This window comes from Mustelus asterias, chromosome 17 (assembly GCF_964213995.1).
Source record: "Mustelus asterias chromosome 17, sMusAst1.hap1.1, whole genome shotgun sequence".
Taxonomy (NCBI): domain Eukaryota; kingdom Metazoa; phylum Chordata; class Chondrichthyes; order Carcharhiniformes; family Triakidae; genus Mustelus; species Mustelus asterias.
The window spans coordinates 49,625,757-49,639,987 of NC_135817.1; the positions used below are offsets into that span (position 1 = coordinate 49,625,757).

At 41.4% G+C, this 14,231-nt stretch overlaps 1 protein-coding gene across 3 annotated transcripts in view; it reads left to right on the forward strand.

The window, feature by feature from the left end:
- Nucleotides 1-14,231, forward strand: part of kdm6a (lysine (K)-specific demethylase 6A) — a 213,705-nt gene that overhangs the window by 151,925 nt on the left and 47,549 nt on the right. For all 3 annotated transcript variants that reach the window (XM_078232615.1, XM_078232617.1, XM_078232616.1), the window contains 3 exons: nucleotides 556-651; nucleotides 9,719-9,826; nucleotides 11,071-11,481. In XM_078232615.1, coding sequence (XP_078088741.1) covers nucleotides 556-651; nucleotides 9,719-9,826; nucleotides 11,071-11,481 — 615 coding nt within the window. The remainder of the gene's footprint in view (nucleotides 1-555; nucleotides 652-9,718; nucleotides 9,827-11,070; nucleotides 11,482-14,231) is intronic.

Below are 14,231 nucleotides of genomic sequence, written 5' to 3' on the forward strand. Positions count from 1 at the left end.
AGCTCCTTGTGTTTGGTGGAAAAAGCAGGGGGAATGTGAAGAGTTCAGCCAGGTCTAGCTTAAAGCAGTTATGCATCAGATGTTTGAATCTGCAAGCTTTGAACTTAATGACTTGAATTTGAGTTTTGTACCAAGGGAATTCAGGGAGGGAAAGAGTAAGGGATTAACTAGTGACGCGGGCACCAGAAGAGGAGATGAGGATGCGATTGAGCAGATCAGTAGCTGCAGAAGTATTGTGGCAAGTAGGCGACCAGTGATTCAAGTTTTTTCAGTGATGTTACCAAATAATGTACCACATGCTTTTTTAAGCAAATTACGTTGATAATATATTCAACAATTTATAATGTAGTCTTCAAAGATTTTGCAGGGTTCCCAAAATATCTCATTGCAGTGTATGATTTTAAATTTCTGTTTAGGTGTGTTCTTACTTGCTCATCCATTTTCTGCATTTAGCTTTTACTGATGCTCTGTTCAGAGATGGTACAGAAATCTTAATTAAATTGGAAATAAGAAATTATTCTGTTTAGGCAGTTCCATTCTTTTTTCCATTTTCAGCTAAATGCTCCAGATGTCTGGTCAGGCGGTCACACACCACACCATCCAGTACAACAGCAGGTTCCATCATGGTATCTGACCCCTCAAAAATTACAGGTATGTGGTTTCATTATAATATTTTGATTGTGCAGTAATTCTAAAATATTGAGCACTATTTTCAGAAACTTACTAGTAACATGCACACCATTGTGCTGTCTGTGTCTACTAGGATGGCTCAGCTCTAGATCTTGGTCCAAGCGAGACAAAAGAGCTGAATTCCTGAGTGACATGTCATCAAAACAACGTGTCTGTACTTTTAATTTATTCATAGAAGTTGAGGGTATCAACTGTAAGCCATCACAAATTGCCATTGAGCCACCTTTTTAAATGCATCTGAGAGGCTTGCTAAGCCACTTCAGAGGACAGTTAAGAATCAACCACATTATGATCAGGAATCACAAATAGGCAACATTTCCTTCTAGGTAGTTTCAGGGTCACTGTTGCTAATACTAAATAAAAATCTGATCTATTTAAATTACCCAGCTGCTGTGGTGGAATTTTAACACGTGTCTCTAGACCATTAGTCCACATCTCTGCTAGCCCAATTATGTGAGAAGTCTCACATCACCAGGTTAAAGTCCAACAGGTTTATTTGATAGCAAATACCATAAGCTTTCGGAGCACAGCTCCTTCGTCAGATGGGGTGGATATCTGTTCTCCAACAGTGCACAGACACAGAAATCAAGTTACAGAATACTAATTAGAATGCAAATCTCTACAGCCAGCCAGGTCTTAAAGGTACAGATAATGTGGGTGGAGGGAGCATTCAACACAGGTTAAAGAGATGTGTATTGTCTCCAGACAGAACAGCTAGTGAGATTCTACAAGCCCAGGAGGCGAGCTGTGGGGGTTACTGATAATGTGACATAAATCCAACATCCCGGTTTAGGCCGTCCTCATGTGTGCGGAACTTGGCTATCAGTTTCTGCTCAGCGACTCTGCGCTGTCGTGTGTCGTGAAGGCCGCCTTGGAGAACGTTTACCTGAAGATCCAAGGCTGAATGCCCGTGACTGCTGAAGTGCTCCCCCACAGGAAGAGAACAGTTTTGCCTGGTGATTGTCGAGCGGTGTTCATTCATCCGTTGTCGTAGTGTCTGCATGGTTTCCCCAATGTACCATGCCTCGGGACATCCTTTCCTGCAGCGTATCAGGTAGACAACGTTGGCCGAGTTGCAAGAGTAGGTACCGTGTACCTGGTAGATGGTGTTCTCACGTGAGATGATGGCATCCGTGTCGATGATCCGGCACGTCTTGCAGAGGTTGCTGTGACAGGGTTGTGTGGTGTCGTGGTCACTGTTCTCCTGAAGGCTGGGTAGTTTGCTGCGGACAATGGTCTGTTTGAGGTTGCGTGGTTGTTTGAAGGCAAGAAGTGGGGGTGTGGGGATGGCCTTGGCGAGATGTTCGTCTTCATCAATGACATGTTGAAGGCTCCGGAGGAGATGCCGTAGCTTCTCCGCTCCGGGGAAGTACTGGACGACGAAGGGTACTCTGTCCACCGTGTCCCGTGTTTGTCTTCTGAGGAGGTCGGTGTGGTTTTCCGCTGTGGCGCATTGGAACTGTTGATCGATGAGTCGAGCGCCATATCCTGTTCTTATGAGGGCATCTTTCAGCGTCTGGAGGTGTCTGTTGTGTCCTCCGGAGCCTTCAACATGTCATTGATGAAGACGAACATCTCGCCAAGGCCATCCCCACACCCCCACTTCTTGCCTTCAAACAACCACGCAACCTCAAACAGACCATTGTCCGCAGCAAACTACCCAGCCTTCAGGAGAACAGTGACCACGACACCACACAACCCTGTCACAGCAACCTCTGCAAGATGTGCCGGATCATCGACACGGATGCCATCATCTCACGTGAGAACACCATCTACCAGGTACACGGTACCTACTCTTGCAACTCGGCCAACGTTGTCTACCTGATACGCTGCAGGAAAGGATGTCCCGAGGCATGGTACATTGGGGAAACCATGCAGACGCTACGACAACGGATGAATGAACACCGCTCGACAATCACCAGGCAAAACTGTTCTCTTCCTGTGGGGGAGCACTTCAGCAGTCACGGGCATTCAGCCTTGGATCTTCAGGTAAGCGTTCTCCAAGGTGGCCTTCACGACACACGACAGCGCAGAGTCGCTGAGCAGAAACTGATAGCCAAGTTCCGCACCCATGAGGACGGCCTAAACCGGGATGTTGGATTTATGTCACATTATCAGTAACCCCCACAGCTCGCCTCCTGGGCTTGTAGAATCTCACTAGCTGTTCTGTCTGGAGACAATACACATCTCTTTAACCTGTGTTGAATGCTCCCTCCACCCACATTATCTGTACCTTTAAGACCTGGCTGGCTGTAGAGATTTGCATTCTAATTAGTATTCTGTAACTTGATTTCTGTGTCTGTGCACTGTTGGAGAACAGATATCCACCCCATCTGACGAAGGAGCTGTGCTCCGAAAGCTTATGGTATTTGCTATCAAATAAACCTGTTGGACTTTAACCTGGTGTTGTGAGACCTCTTACTGTGCTTACCCCAGTCCAACGCCGGCATCTCCACATCATGAGCCCAATTATGTACCAGTAAGTTACAGTATGTGTACATTGTGTGGCATCAAGGAACCCTAGTAAAATTGAAGTCGGTTGAGAAGGCGGATGAAAACTGCATCGACTGGAGTCATATCCAGCACAAATGAAGATGACTGTGGCTGTTGGAGGCAAATCCTGTAAGCCCCAGGACATTACTGCAAGAGTTCTTCAGGGTATCATCCGAGGAGTAACCATCTTCAGCTGCTTCATCAATGATCTTTCATCATAACACCAAAAGTAGAGATGTTCGCTTATGATTGCATAATGCTCACCACTCATGACACCACAGATTCTGAAGCAGTCTGTGTCGAAATGCAGCAAATCCTGGACAGCATTTAGGCTTGGGCAGGTAAGTGGCAAGTAACATGCATGCCACACATGTGTCAGGCAATGATCACCTCCAGCAAGCGAGAATCTAACCAGTTCCCCATGACAGTTGTACTTTCAGCACTGAAGCCCCTCGTCAACATACTGAAGGTTACCATTGACCAGTAACTGAACTGGACCAACTTTTTAAATATTGTGGCTACATGAGTAGGTCAAAGATTGGAAATTCTGTAGCTAGTAACTCGCTTCCTGACTCCCAAAACCTGTCTACCATCTACAAGGCACAAGTCAGAACTAGGATGCAATACTCTACTTGCCTGGATGAATACTGCTCCAACAGCACTCGAGCTCGACACCAACCAGGACAAAGCAGCCCACTTAATCAGCACCCCATCCTTAACCCCTACTACCAGTGCACAGTGGCAGCAGCGTATAACGCATATAAGACACCGCAGTGATTCACCTTGGCTCTTTATGAATTCATGACCTCTCTCACCCAGAAGGAAAAGGCAGCAGATGCAAGACCAGCATCTGCAAGTTCCTCCTCAAGCCCCATGTCAATCCTAACTTGGAACTATACCACCATTCCTTTACTGTTGCTGGTCAAAATTCTAGAACTCCCAAACAGCACTGTAGGTGTTCCTACACCAGATGGACTGCAGCGATTTAACAGCTGCTGGCCTTTCCAGCAACATTGACGTCCCAGGAAAGAATCTTAAAAACCTCAAGAAAGCCTCAAAGGACAAAGGCAGCAAATGCCATGGGAAAGCCACTTCTTCCAAGTTCTCCTCCATGTAACACACTATCCTGACTTGGAAATGCATCACCGTTCCCCTATTGCTGCTCACCAAAATCTTAGAACTTCCACCCTAACAACACTGTCAATAGTTTCGCCACATGCACTGTAGTGGCTCAAGAAAGCATCTCTCTGCTATCTTCTTGGGGGCAAGTAGGAATGGGCAATTATTGGTGGCCTTGCTGACAGTTCTCACATTCCATGAATGAATACAGCAGTGCACGTTTTGAAAGCAACTTTATAATATATCCGCAAGGCATAAGCTAGATAGACTATATGGGCGAATTATGGTTGCATTTAGTGATATAGTCTAACCAGTTGGTTTCTAATTGCTCTATTGATGAAGACTTGAATTTAATTGTATTTCAGTGGGGTAAAAACAAGCACGTGAGCTTTTTGCACACACAAACATGCCTGACTCATGCTTATCTTTCTGCAAAATTCAAAATGTTAAGTTTATATTGAAATATTAGTTTTGCAATGAAACAGCATTTTTGTTCTTACGGCTGTGTAAGTATGTATGTATCTTGGAGCCTCAGCGATGACAGAATGGTTGCTTCCTTGATCCAACCAATTTATATGTTTCTGAAAATTATAGAACCTAATGTTCTAAATAAAGATTTACCTAGCAAGCGGATTTCTTACAACGCATGCATACCCCAAAAATTCAAAAGGGCAAAATGGCAAGCGTGAAATATAGACATAAATAAGATCAATTTGCTTGGGTTTCTCACATCAGGGTGCCAGGCTTGCAACATGGCTTGGTTACTTCAACATTACAATATTTAATTATCATTGGTTGATTAGCTTTGAACTTACTGTCAGCTTTTGCAATTTCGTTTTCACATGGCTTGTGAAATCAGATCATGTGGAAAGTTTTTTGCTTTCAATGGGGATCATTATGGATATCCTAATAACGATGATTACCAAGACCTGTACTCTTACACTTAAAATAATGCATGTCTTGGAAATCGCAAGACTGCTACCTACTGGAAGTGTTCCAGCGCCTTATACAATACATGTTTTATTGACCATTTAGTAAGATCATTAGTAACCTTGACCTCAGCTCCCCTTTCCCGACAGATCCTTGTATTTCTTGATTCCCTGAGAGTCCAAAATTCTATCAATCTCAGCCTTGAATAACCTTACATCCACAGCCTTCTGAAATAGAGATGGTATTCTGCGTATGTAAAACAAATACTCAACTCACAGTGAAGAAATTCCTTCTCAATTCAATCCTAAATGGTTAATCCCTTATCCTGAGAATATGATCCCTAGTTCTAGACTTTCCAACTTGGGGAAGCAGACTCTCAGCATCTGTCTTGTATTTCTTGAGATCATCTCTCATTCTTTTAAATTATAGAACATATAGGCCTGTTCTATTTGAGCTTATCTCATAGGAAAACCCTGTCTTCCTCGGAATCAATCTAGTGAATCATTGTTGTATGTCTTCTAAGGCAAGTATGTCCTTCCTTGGATATGGAGACCAAAACCGTGCACTCTACTCTGGGGATGGTCTTACTGAACCACTCTGCAATTATAGCAAGACTCCCTTACTCTGGCACTCCAGTCCCCTCGTAATAAAAGTCAACATGCCATTTACCTTCATAAGTGGTTGATATACCTACATGTTAACTTTTTGTTCCTTGAACAAAGAGTCCCAAATCCCTCAACACCAATATGGTTTCTTGCCATTTAAAAAGAATGTTTTTCTATTCTTCTTATCAAAGTGAGTAACCTTCAATTTCCTCACATTATCCTCCATTTGTCAACTTGCCCACTCTAAGCGGTCTGTATCCCTGTCTTACATGCATTACACAAACTGCAAACTACTTCTGCTTATTTGACTTATCTAATGTGTGAAGTATTGCATTTGTTAAACATTTCAAAATTCTCAACCAATCTACAAACCATAAAGGAAAATTCCAGGATGGCACAGTGATAGGCACTGCTGCATCACAGTGCCAGGGGCCTGGGTTCAATTCCGGTCTTGGGTGTCTGCCTGTGTGGAGTTTGCACGTTCTCCCCGTGTCTGTGTGGGTTTCCTCCGGGTGCTCTGGTTTTTTCCATGGACCAAAGATGGGTAGGTTAGGTGGATTGGCCAAAGATGTGTAGGTTAGAGGAATTAGTGGGGTCAATACATGGTGTTATGAGGATAGGGCCCGAGTGAGATGCCCTTTCAGAGTTGGTGTGGACTCTGTGCTGAATGGCTCCTTCTGCACTGTAGGGACTCTGCGAGAAAATTCCCCAGATTCTGGACAGTCCCAGTGGATTGGAGAGTAGCAAATGTAACATTGCTATTCAAGAAGAGACGATGGGGACCAACTGGTCTGTTAGCCTAACAGGTTTCATGTCGCACTATCTGTAACCCCCACGACTTGCCTGGGCTTGCAAAATCTCACTAACTGTCCCGGCTGGAGACAATACATATCTCTTTAACCTGTGCTTAACCCTCCCTCCACTACATTGTTTGTACCTTTAAGACTTGATTACCTGTAAAGACTCGCATTCCAACCATTATTTTGTAAATTGAGTTTGTCTTTATATGCCCTGTTTGTGAACTGAAATCCCACTCACCTGACGAAGGAGCAGTGAGCGCTCCGAAAGCTAGTGGCCTTTGCTACCAAATAAACCTGTTGGACTTTAACCCGGTGTTGTGAGACTTCTTACTGAGCCTAACAGGCACAGGGAAATACTATTTCTTGCTTCTGTCAACAGTCTTGACACAGGGCACTTGTAATCACTCCCACCAGCATTTTCTGATTCTTGTTATTTCTTGTTGCTGCCCATATGATTCTGCTGACCTGAGCCAAGGTTCCTTATTTTTGTCCTTGTGTTGTCCTGTATTCTCATGGCTGCTCCTCTCCTCCATTTTGTCTGTCTTTTTGAAATAAATATCCTGGAATCTTTAGCTCCCAACCTTGGACTGTGCAACCATGTTTCTTAAATAAAGATAAATGGGTTTGATTCAATAGTGTTTAAGCTATTAATTGACCCACCTTGTTATGAATGTTTCATGCATACAGATAAAGCATCTTTAATTTTAACGTGTCAAATCAGGGAGAAGGGTTAATTGCAAACTCTTTGTCCTCTTTGTCCTACACTGCTCCATAACCTTAAATTTTATCTTCAGATTTATACATTTTCTTTCATTTGAGCCCCCCCCCCCCCGCTCCTTTTTTAGCTTGAAGACTATCTACAGTCCTACTTCTAAGATTTGCCCTGCCATTGATCCCAGCCCAATTTCTTTGGAGCCCATTCCAGCAGAGCGGCTCCCTCCTTCCCCAGCTAGCGCATCATGAATAGAAACCCATGTCTCCACAACATTCTTTAAGTCGCACATTCAACTTGTTGACCTGTTTAACTCTTATGTCAATTTGTGAGAGGCTCAGGTAGAGATTATTACCTTTGAGGTTTAGTGTATTAATTTGGACCCTAGTTCCTCAAGCTACCTGAAATACAACACAGCAGGGAGGAGGAAGAGTTACCTGGACACAGAACCTAATTTCTTGATCAACCTATGCTGGTGGTTCCTTTTCACTCCCCTCACTTGAATGGCTCCCTGTAGCACAGTGCAGTAGTCAGTTTGCTCCTCTACCCCGTAGACTTGCCCTCATCCGCAAACACAGCAACAACCTTATATTTGTTGAATAAGGGTAACAACTGAGGCTCCTGCAGCACAGCACCATGAGGATCCCATGTTACCTGATTGACTTGCATAACAGTCTCCTGTACCATATCCTAACTAAGGGAGCATGTATAATCTCTGGAATTAAGTGTCCAGGTAACTCTTCCTCCTCCCTGCTGTGTTGTATTTCAGACTCCAGCTCATCGTTTCTGAGCTGAAGTTCTTTGAGATAGATACAATCACTGCAGATGTGGTTGTCCAGGATTGCAGTTCTCTCCACATGCTGCAGTTGCAACACACCACTTGGCTATATACCATTGATTTAATTCATTAGTCCATTTACGTAATCAAATTAACTTATTTTCTTTAAAATAATTATTTAATCTCTTTAATTTCATGAACCATAACTGAAATGTTTACCTGTAACACAAACCACTTGCAAGTATGGGACGCAAATAACAGCACCAAATTCCCATTCGTATCAAATTCCCAACTTTTACACAGTATACGAGCATCTTTGACCAGTCTGTGCTGACCACTCGCCATATTGATTTTCACCACACACATGGAAGAAACAGAGCATATATTAGATCAAATTTACACAGATCAATTTGCATTTCTCTTTAACGTACAGCACAAAAGCTCTGGCCTCTTACATTAGAAGATAAGTTTTCTTCATGTTAATTACGTCATTGCATTCAAAGACGTCTTAAGATGCAGCTACTTCAGATCATAGCTGTGATGATAATGGTTGCTCTGGCTTATGAACAAAAATTCAATTGAAATTTTCCATGTCGAACTTCCACATACAGTTAGACGCATTTGCGCAGATGGAAAGCATGCAGACATAATATTTGATCAGCACTTCACAAGTGGCAAATGTTGTCATTGCATCAATACAGAACTATTGAAAATACATCTCGCTTTACTTATCTTTCATTTATCAGTCTCTTTACCCACCATTCTCCCTCACTAATCTCCACTTGCTGCACTCTTCCTCTACTTCCGTAGCTCTCCCATATTTCTCTCTCTGCCTTTATCACTCTCTCTCTTTTTTCTTTCGTAGTCTTAGGAGAGGGCGCTGGGCACCAGGTGGAAAAAGCAGCATCAGGACTCTCAAAACAGGAGAATTGTTGATCACAACATATAAAAGGGGAATGCTGAAAAGCAGTGTCAGTTTTGGAAAAACATGTTGGATGAAACTAGGGGGATTGTGGGAATTTAAAAAAAAAAACACCAGCAGCTTTTTTACCAGGTTTCTCAGCAGGACCATATTGGATTGGCATAGTTCTTGCCGTGCTGCTCTTCTCCTTCAGTTAGGATTCAATTCTTATTTTTCGTGCTTTACTTACAGCATAGTGCCAAGTACAACAAGAGGAAAATTTTAAACTAGCATCAAGACACATTAAAGTCGTTTTTGGAACATTGCTGAGATATTTGTAGAGATAGTTGAATAGAAGAAATTAGTCCCAACCCCTGCATCTGGCTATATGATGAAAATACAAAAATAAATAATCCAGAAGTGTGTGTTCCATATAATTGGAATAAATAATGTATATACATGAAACAAAACGGCAAAAGTAATTTTACATTTTAGATTTGATTATTACTGCTTAGTTTTAGTAATTTTAGAAATGTTATATAATCCAAATTTTAAAGCTATTGTATGAACAATTATCAGTCGTTCGCTCAGGATTCGTTAACACTTAGTTGAGACTGAATGACCTTTTATAGTGTTTGCTGTTTGACATTCAGTGTATCCAATACAATTAAAGTATTTAAATTTTTCCAGTTTTTGGAGCAGTTGCGTGCAAACAGAAAGAACCTGAATCAGCTCCAGCTTCAAATGCTGGAACAGCTTGAGGGACAGTTTGCTTTGATGCGACAGCACCAGCAGCAGGTAAGAGTGGTTGGTGCCCTTCAGGAAAGGAACTTACATCATCTATCTGCATGGAGTTGACTTATTAATGCCAGGCTAAGAAATAATGCTGAAATATTGATATAGTAATAAAGCTACTCAGTTGTCCAAAGTAAGTTATTCTAATGTTAACATATAAATGACAGTTTTCACTGAATAAAACATTAAGCTTGCTATCTTTTTTCCTTCATTCTTTCTGATCTACTTTTGTATTTTGTACTTCATTTTAATGTACAAGGCATTTACTTTTTAATTTTTAAGCTTTTAAAATATTTTATTTTCTGTGTCTGCTAGTTCTGCTGTCAGGCTAGATTTCTGGCATTTGATTTGCTGAAAAACAATTCTTTGGAGTTGGTTTGAGCCATAGGCTTTTGATCTTTCAAAGCTGTCTTGGTCATGTCAAAGATGGGAAATATTAATAAAAACTAACAAAAAAAGTAAATTGACTGTTTCCTCTATTGCTCGTCCTCCAAACCACCCATTTTCTAACTTTGCTTTGTCAGCTGAACAATTGTCTTTGATTTATTTAGAATATAAATTCCTTCCGTTTTTCCATTATGGTATGCTTTAACTAAAAGTAGCATGTTGCTAGCTGTTCTTGAGAACAAGTGACGAATTAGCCTTACATGGGTTGTGCTTTCATGAATTAACTTGTGCAGTTTGAAAGACCTAATCTGTGTTTTAAATACAAAAACAGAAAATGCTGTAAAATCTCAGCAGGTCTGACAGTATCTGGAGAGAGAGAACAGAACCAATGTTTCGAGTCTGGATGACCATTCGTCAGAGTATTTTAAACATGTAGGGTTGCAGGGATAGGGCCTGAGTAAGACACTCCGTTGGAGAGTCGGTGCAGACCCGGGCCAAATGGCGGCCTCCTGCACTGTAGGGATTCTATGATACTTAATTACTAAGTTATGACAATTCAGTTGTATGAAGGTTGCATGCAATATTAACATCAGTGGTTAACGTGAGATCTTTTTAAAAAAATTAATGCTACTTGCTTCCTTCCCATTCTCTGTTCAGTCCCCAAGATTATGACATTCTGATGATCTTATGAACTAAAGAAATTGAGATGCACCTTTGGGTTTTCTAATTTGGGTCACTCTTAGTGCACTCAAAAAATGAATAAATATAATGTGTTTTATTTACTTTTTTGTGAAGTCAAGATGCCAGTAATGCCGGGTATTGAAATTATTCACTTTGAATAATTTTTCTGCTTTATCCAGATGAGACAGGCAACAGTTGCACAGGTACGACCTACAGGAATTCCTAATGGGCCAACGCTTGGATCATCACTGCCTACAAACTCTATTTCTGGTCAGCAGCCTCATGTCACTCTAACCAGAGTGCCTGATCGTATTGTTCAGCCTGGAATCCGTCCTGTCCCTCCTGGACAGCTAATGGCTAACGGACCTTTTCCTGCTGAAACATCTAGAGGCCCAGTAACATGCAGCACTATGGGAATGCTGGGTAATACAGACACTATTTCTATAGGCAATAATCATGTAACAGGAAGTGGAAGCAATGGAAATGTGCCTTACCTGCAGCAAAACGCACTAACTCTACCTCATAACCGCACAAACCTGACCAGCAGCGCAGAGGAGCCGTGGAAAAACCAACTTGTTAACTCCACTCAGGTAAATGATTGCTTAAACAGTCTTTTGTTTAAGAACTAATTTGATGTAATCTGTTCCATTCAAAAGATTTGTCACTCAGTTTAGTAGTGGCCCAGCATTGTAAATATTTGACAACTGTATTAATTTTTTTGAGGTTGTAACTAGTAAGGTCAACAAATGAGCATGAGTAGATGTGATTTACTTGAATTGTCAAAAGGCGTTCAATAAGATGTCACACAAACCGTTAATATGCACGATGGAGTTGTGAATGATATATTAGCAAGGATGGCTAACGGACAGAAAGAAGAGATTAGTAATGGAGCATTTTTGAGTTGGCAGACTGTAACTAGTGAAGTGCCACTAGGATCAGTTCTGGGACCTCAACTATCTACAATCTATGTTAACCAACAAAAAAAATTGAGAATATTGTATTCATGTTTTCTGATGAAACATTTAGGTGGGAATATAAATTGTGATGTGGATGCAAAGAGGCTTCAAAAGAATATAGACAAGTAAGTGAACAGCAAGGAGGCAAATAGAATATAATGTGGGGCATTCGACGTTATTCACTATGGTAGTACGAATGAAAAAAGAGAATCTCTTTGAAAGGAGCACGAAGTTATCATTCAAGTGCAGCAAGTAATTATGAAGGCAAATGGCATGTTGGCCTTTATTGCAAGGGGATTGGAGTACAAAAATAAGGAAATCTTGCGACTATCGTACAGGGGTTTGGCAAGACCACAAGTAGAGTAGTGTGTGAAGTTGTGGTCTCCACTTTTAAGGAAGGATTTACTTGCCTTTAACGGGGTACATTGAAGGCTCACTTAAATTGGTTCTTGAGAGGGTTGTCTTATGATGAGAGACTGATTAAGTGGCAATTGGAAGGACCTATTTCCTTTAGCACAGATGGCAGTGATGAGTAAGCATTGATGTCAAGTGATGGAAGGATTAGAGGGAAGATAAGGAAAAATGTTTTCGTCCAGAGAATGGCAGAGGCCTGGAAGGGTAGTAGAGGCAGAAACTCTAGATTCATTTAAAAGGTATCTAGATATGCACCTGAAGTTCTATAATATCTTGGGCTACAGACCAAGCGTTGGAATGTGAGTGGCTCCTTTTTATGGCTGGCACAGGCAGGATGGGCAGAGTGGCCTCCTGTGCCAAAGGTTCTACATCTTCTAAATTTTCTGAATACCTGAAAAGGAGGATTGTGCAAGAATGTGGAGAGAGGGGAGTGGCAGTACAGGAATTGCTCCTTGGGAGAGCCAGCATGAACATTATGGGGCAACTAGTCACTTTTTCTATGCTGTAATGATTTTAAATTTGGCCTACTACATCTGGAGTTTAGAAGAATGAGATGTGATCTCATTGAAGCTTATGCATTCTGAAGGGGTTTGACAAGGTGAGCACTAGAGTTTCTCCTGGGTGGGAAATTTAGGAAACGGGGCACAATGTCAGGCTAAGGGGGTCATTATTTAAGACATAAATTTCTTCACTCAAAGCGGTTGAGAAGCTTTGGAATTGCCTATTCCAAATAATTGTGGTCGCTCCATTGTTGTGTAAATTCAAGGCTGAAATAGATTGATAAATGTTTGGTCTCAAATTAAAGGATATGGGGAATGAATAGGAAAGTGCAGTTGAGGCAGAAAATAAACCATGATTTGTTTTTGCAACAGAACAAATATTTCCTTAATTGGCAGATGGGTTTGTTTTGTTTTTACCCCAAATCCCAAGGTTTGTGCATATAAGTACATTGATCTTAATTCTTTGAAAAACTAAGATTTCAGTATAGTTGGAAGTTGACTTGGAGTACTTCATACAAATGGCCAGCAGTTCCTGCAATCTGCCATTTAGGTTTGGTTATTTCAGATTTCTCATTTAAATATGCAAGATCAAATTTAGGCCTAAGTTAGTTTCATCCACACCTTTTGTTAACTTGTAACTTGCTATTTTGGCTGGCATCTCTCTTCCACCTCCCCATAAATTTGAGCACTTCCAGATCTTTGGCGCCCGTATCCCAACTCTCACCAAGTCCCTTTTACTTGTACCTTGATGCTCATTGACCTATATTGGCTTCCAGTCCAGCAACACCTCAGTTTTAAAATTCTCAACCTTATCTTTAAATCCCTCCATAGCTTCCTTTCTTTGTACCCTTAGCCAGCCCTACTATCATTCATGATCTCTTTGCTTCTCTAATTTTGGCCCCTTGTGCAAACCTTTTTTCAATCTCTCCATTTTCAAAAGCCACACTTTAGCTGCCTAAGCTCTGCAATTCCTTCCCTAAACTTCACCATCCTGCTGACCTATCTTCCTCGCTAAATTCCACATCTTTGGCCAAGCTTTTAACATAAGGAGCAGTAGGCCCTCTGACCCCTTGAGCCTGTTTCGCCATTCAACAAGATCATGGCTGAACTTTTCGTGGACTCAGCTCCACTTATCTGCCTGCTCACCATAATCCTTAATTCCTTTACTGCTCAAAAATCTATCTATCTTTGCCTTAAAAACAATCAGCGAGGTAGCCTCAACTGCTTCGCTGGGAATTTTGGTCGGCTGTCCTACATCTCCTGTAACTTAGTGTCAAATTTTGTTTGATTCTGCTGTAGTGAAGTACCTTGAGACAATGTGCAATATTCAAGATGATATCTAAAGCGAGTTGTTGAGTCACTTTGCTCTCTCTTTATGCCCACAACCCAAATTTTTTGTTACAGAACATAAATTAAAATGAATTATCTTCATTTCTTTTTTTTAACTTTAAAAGCTTAATATTTTCTTGC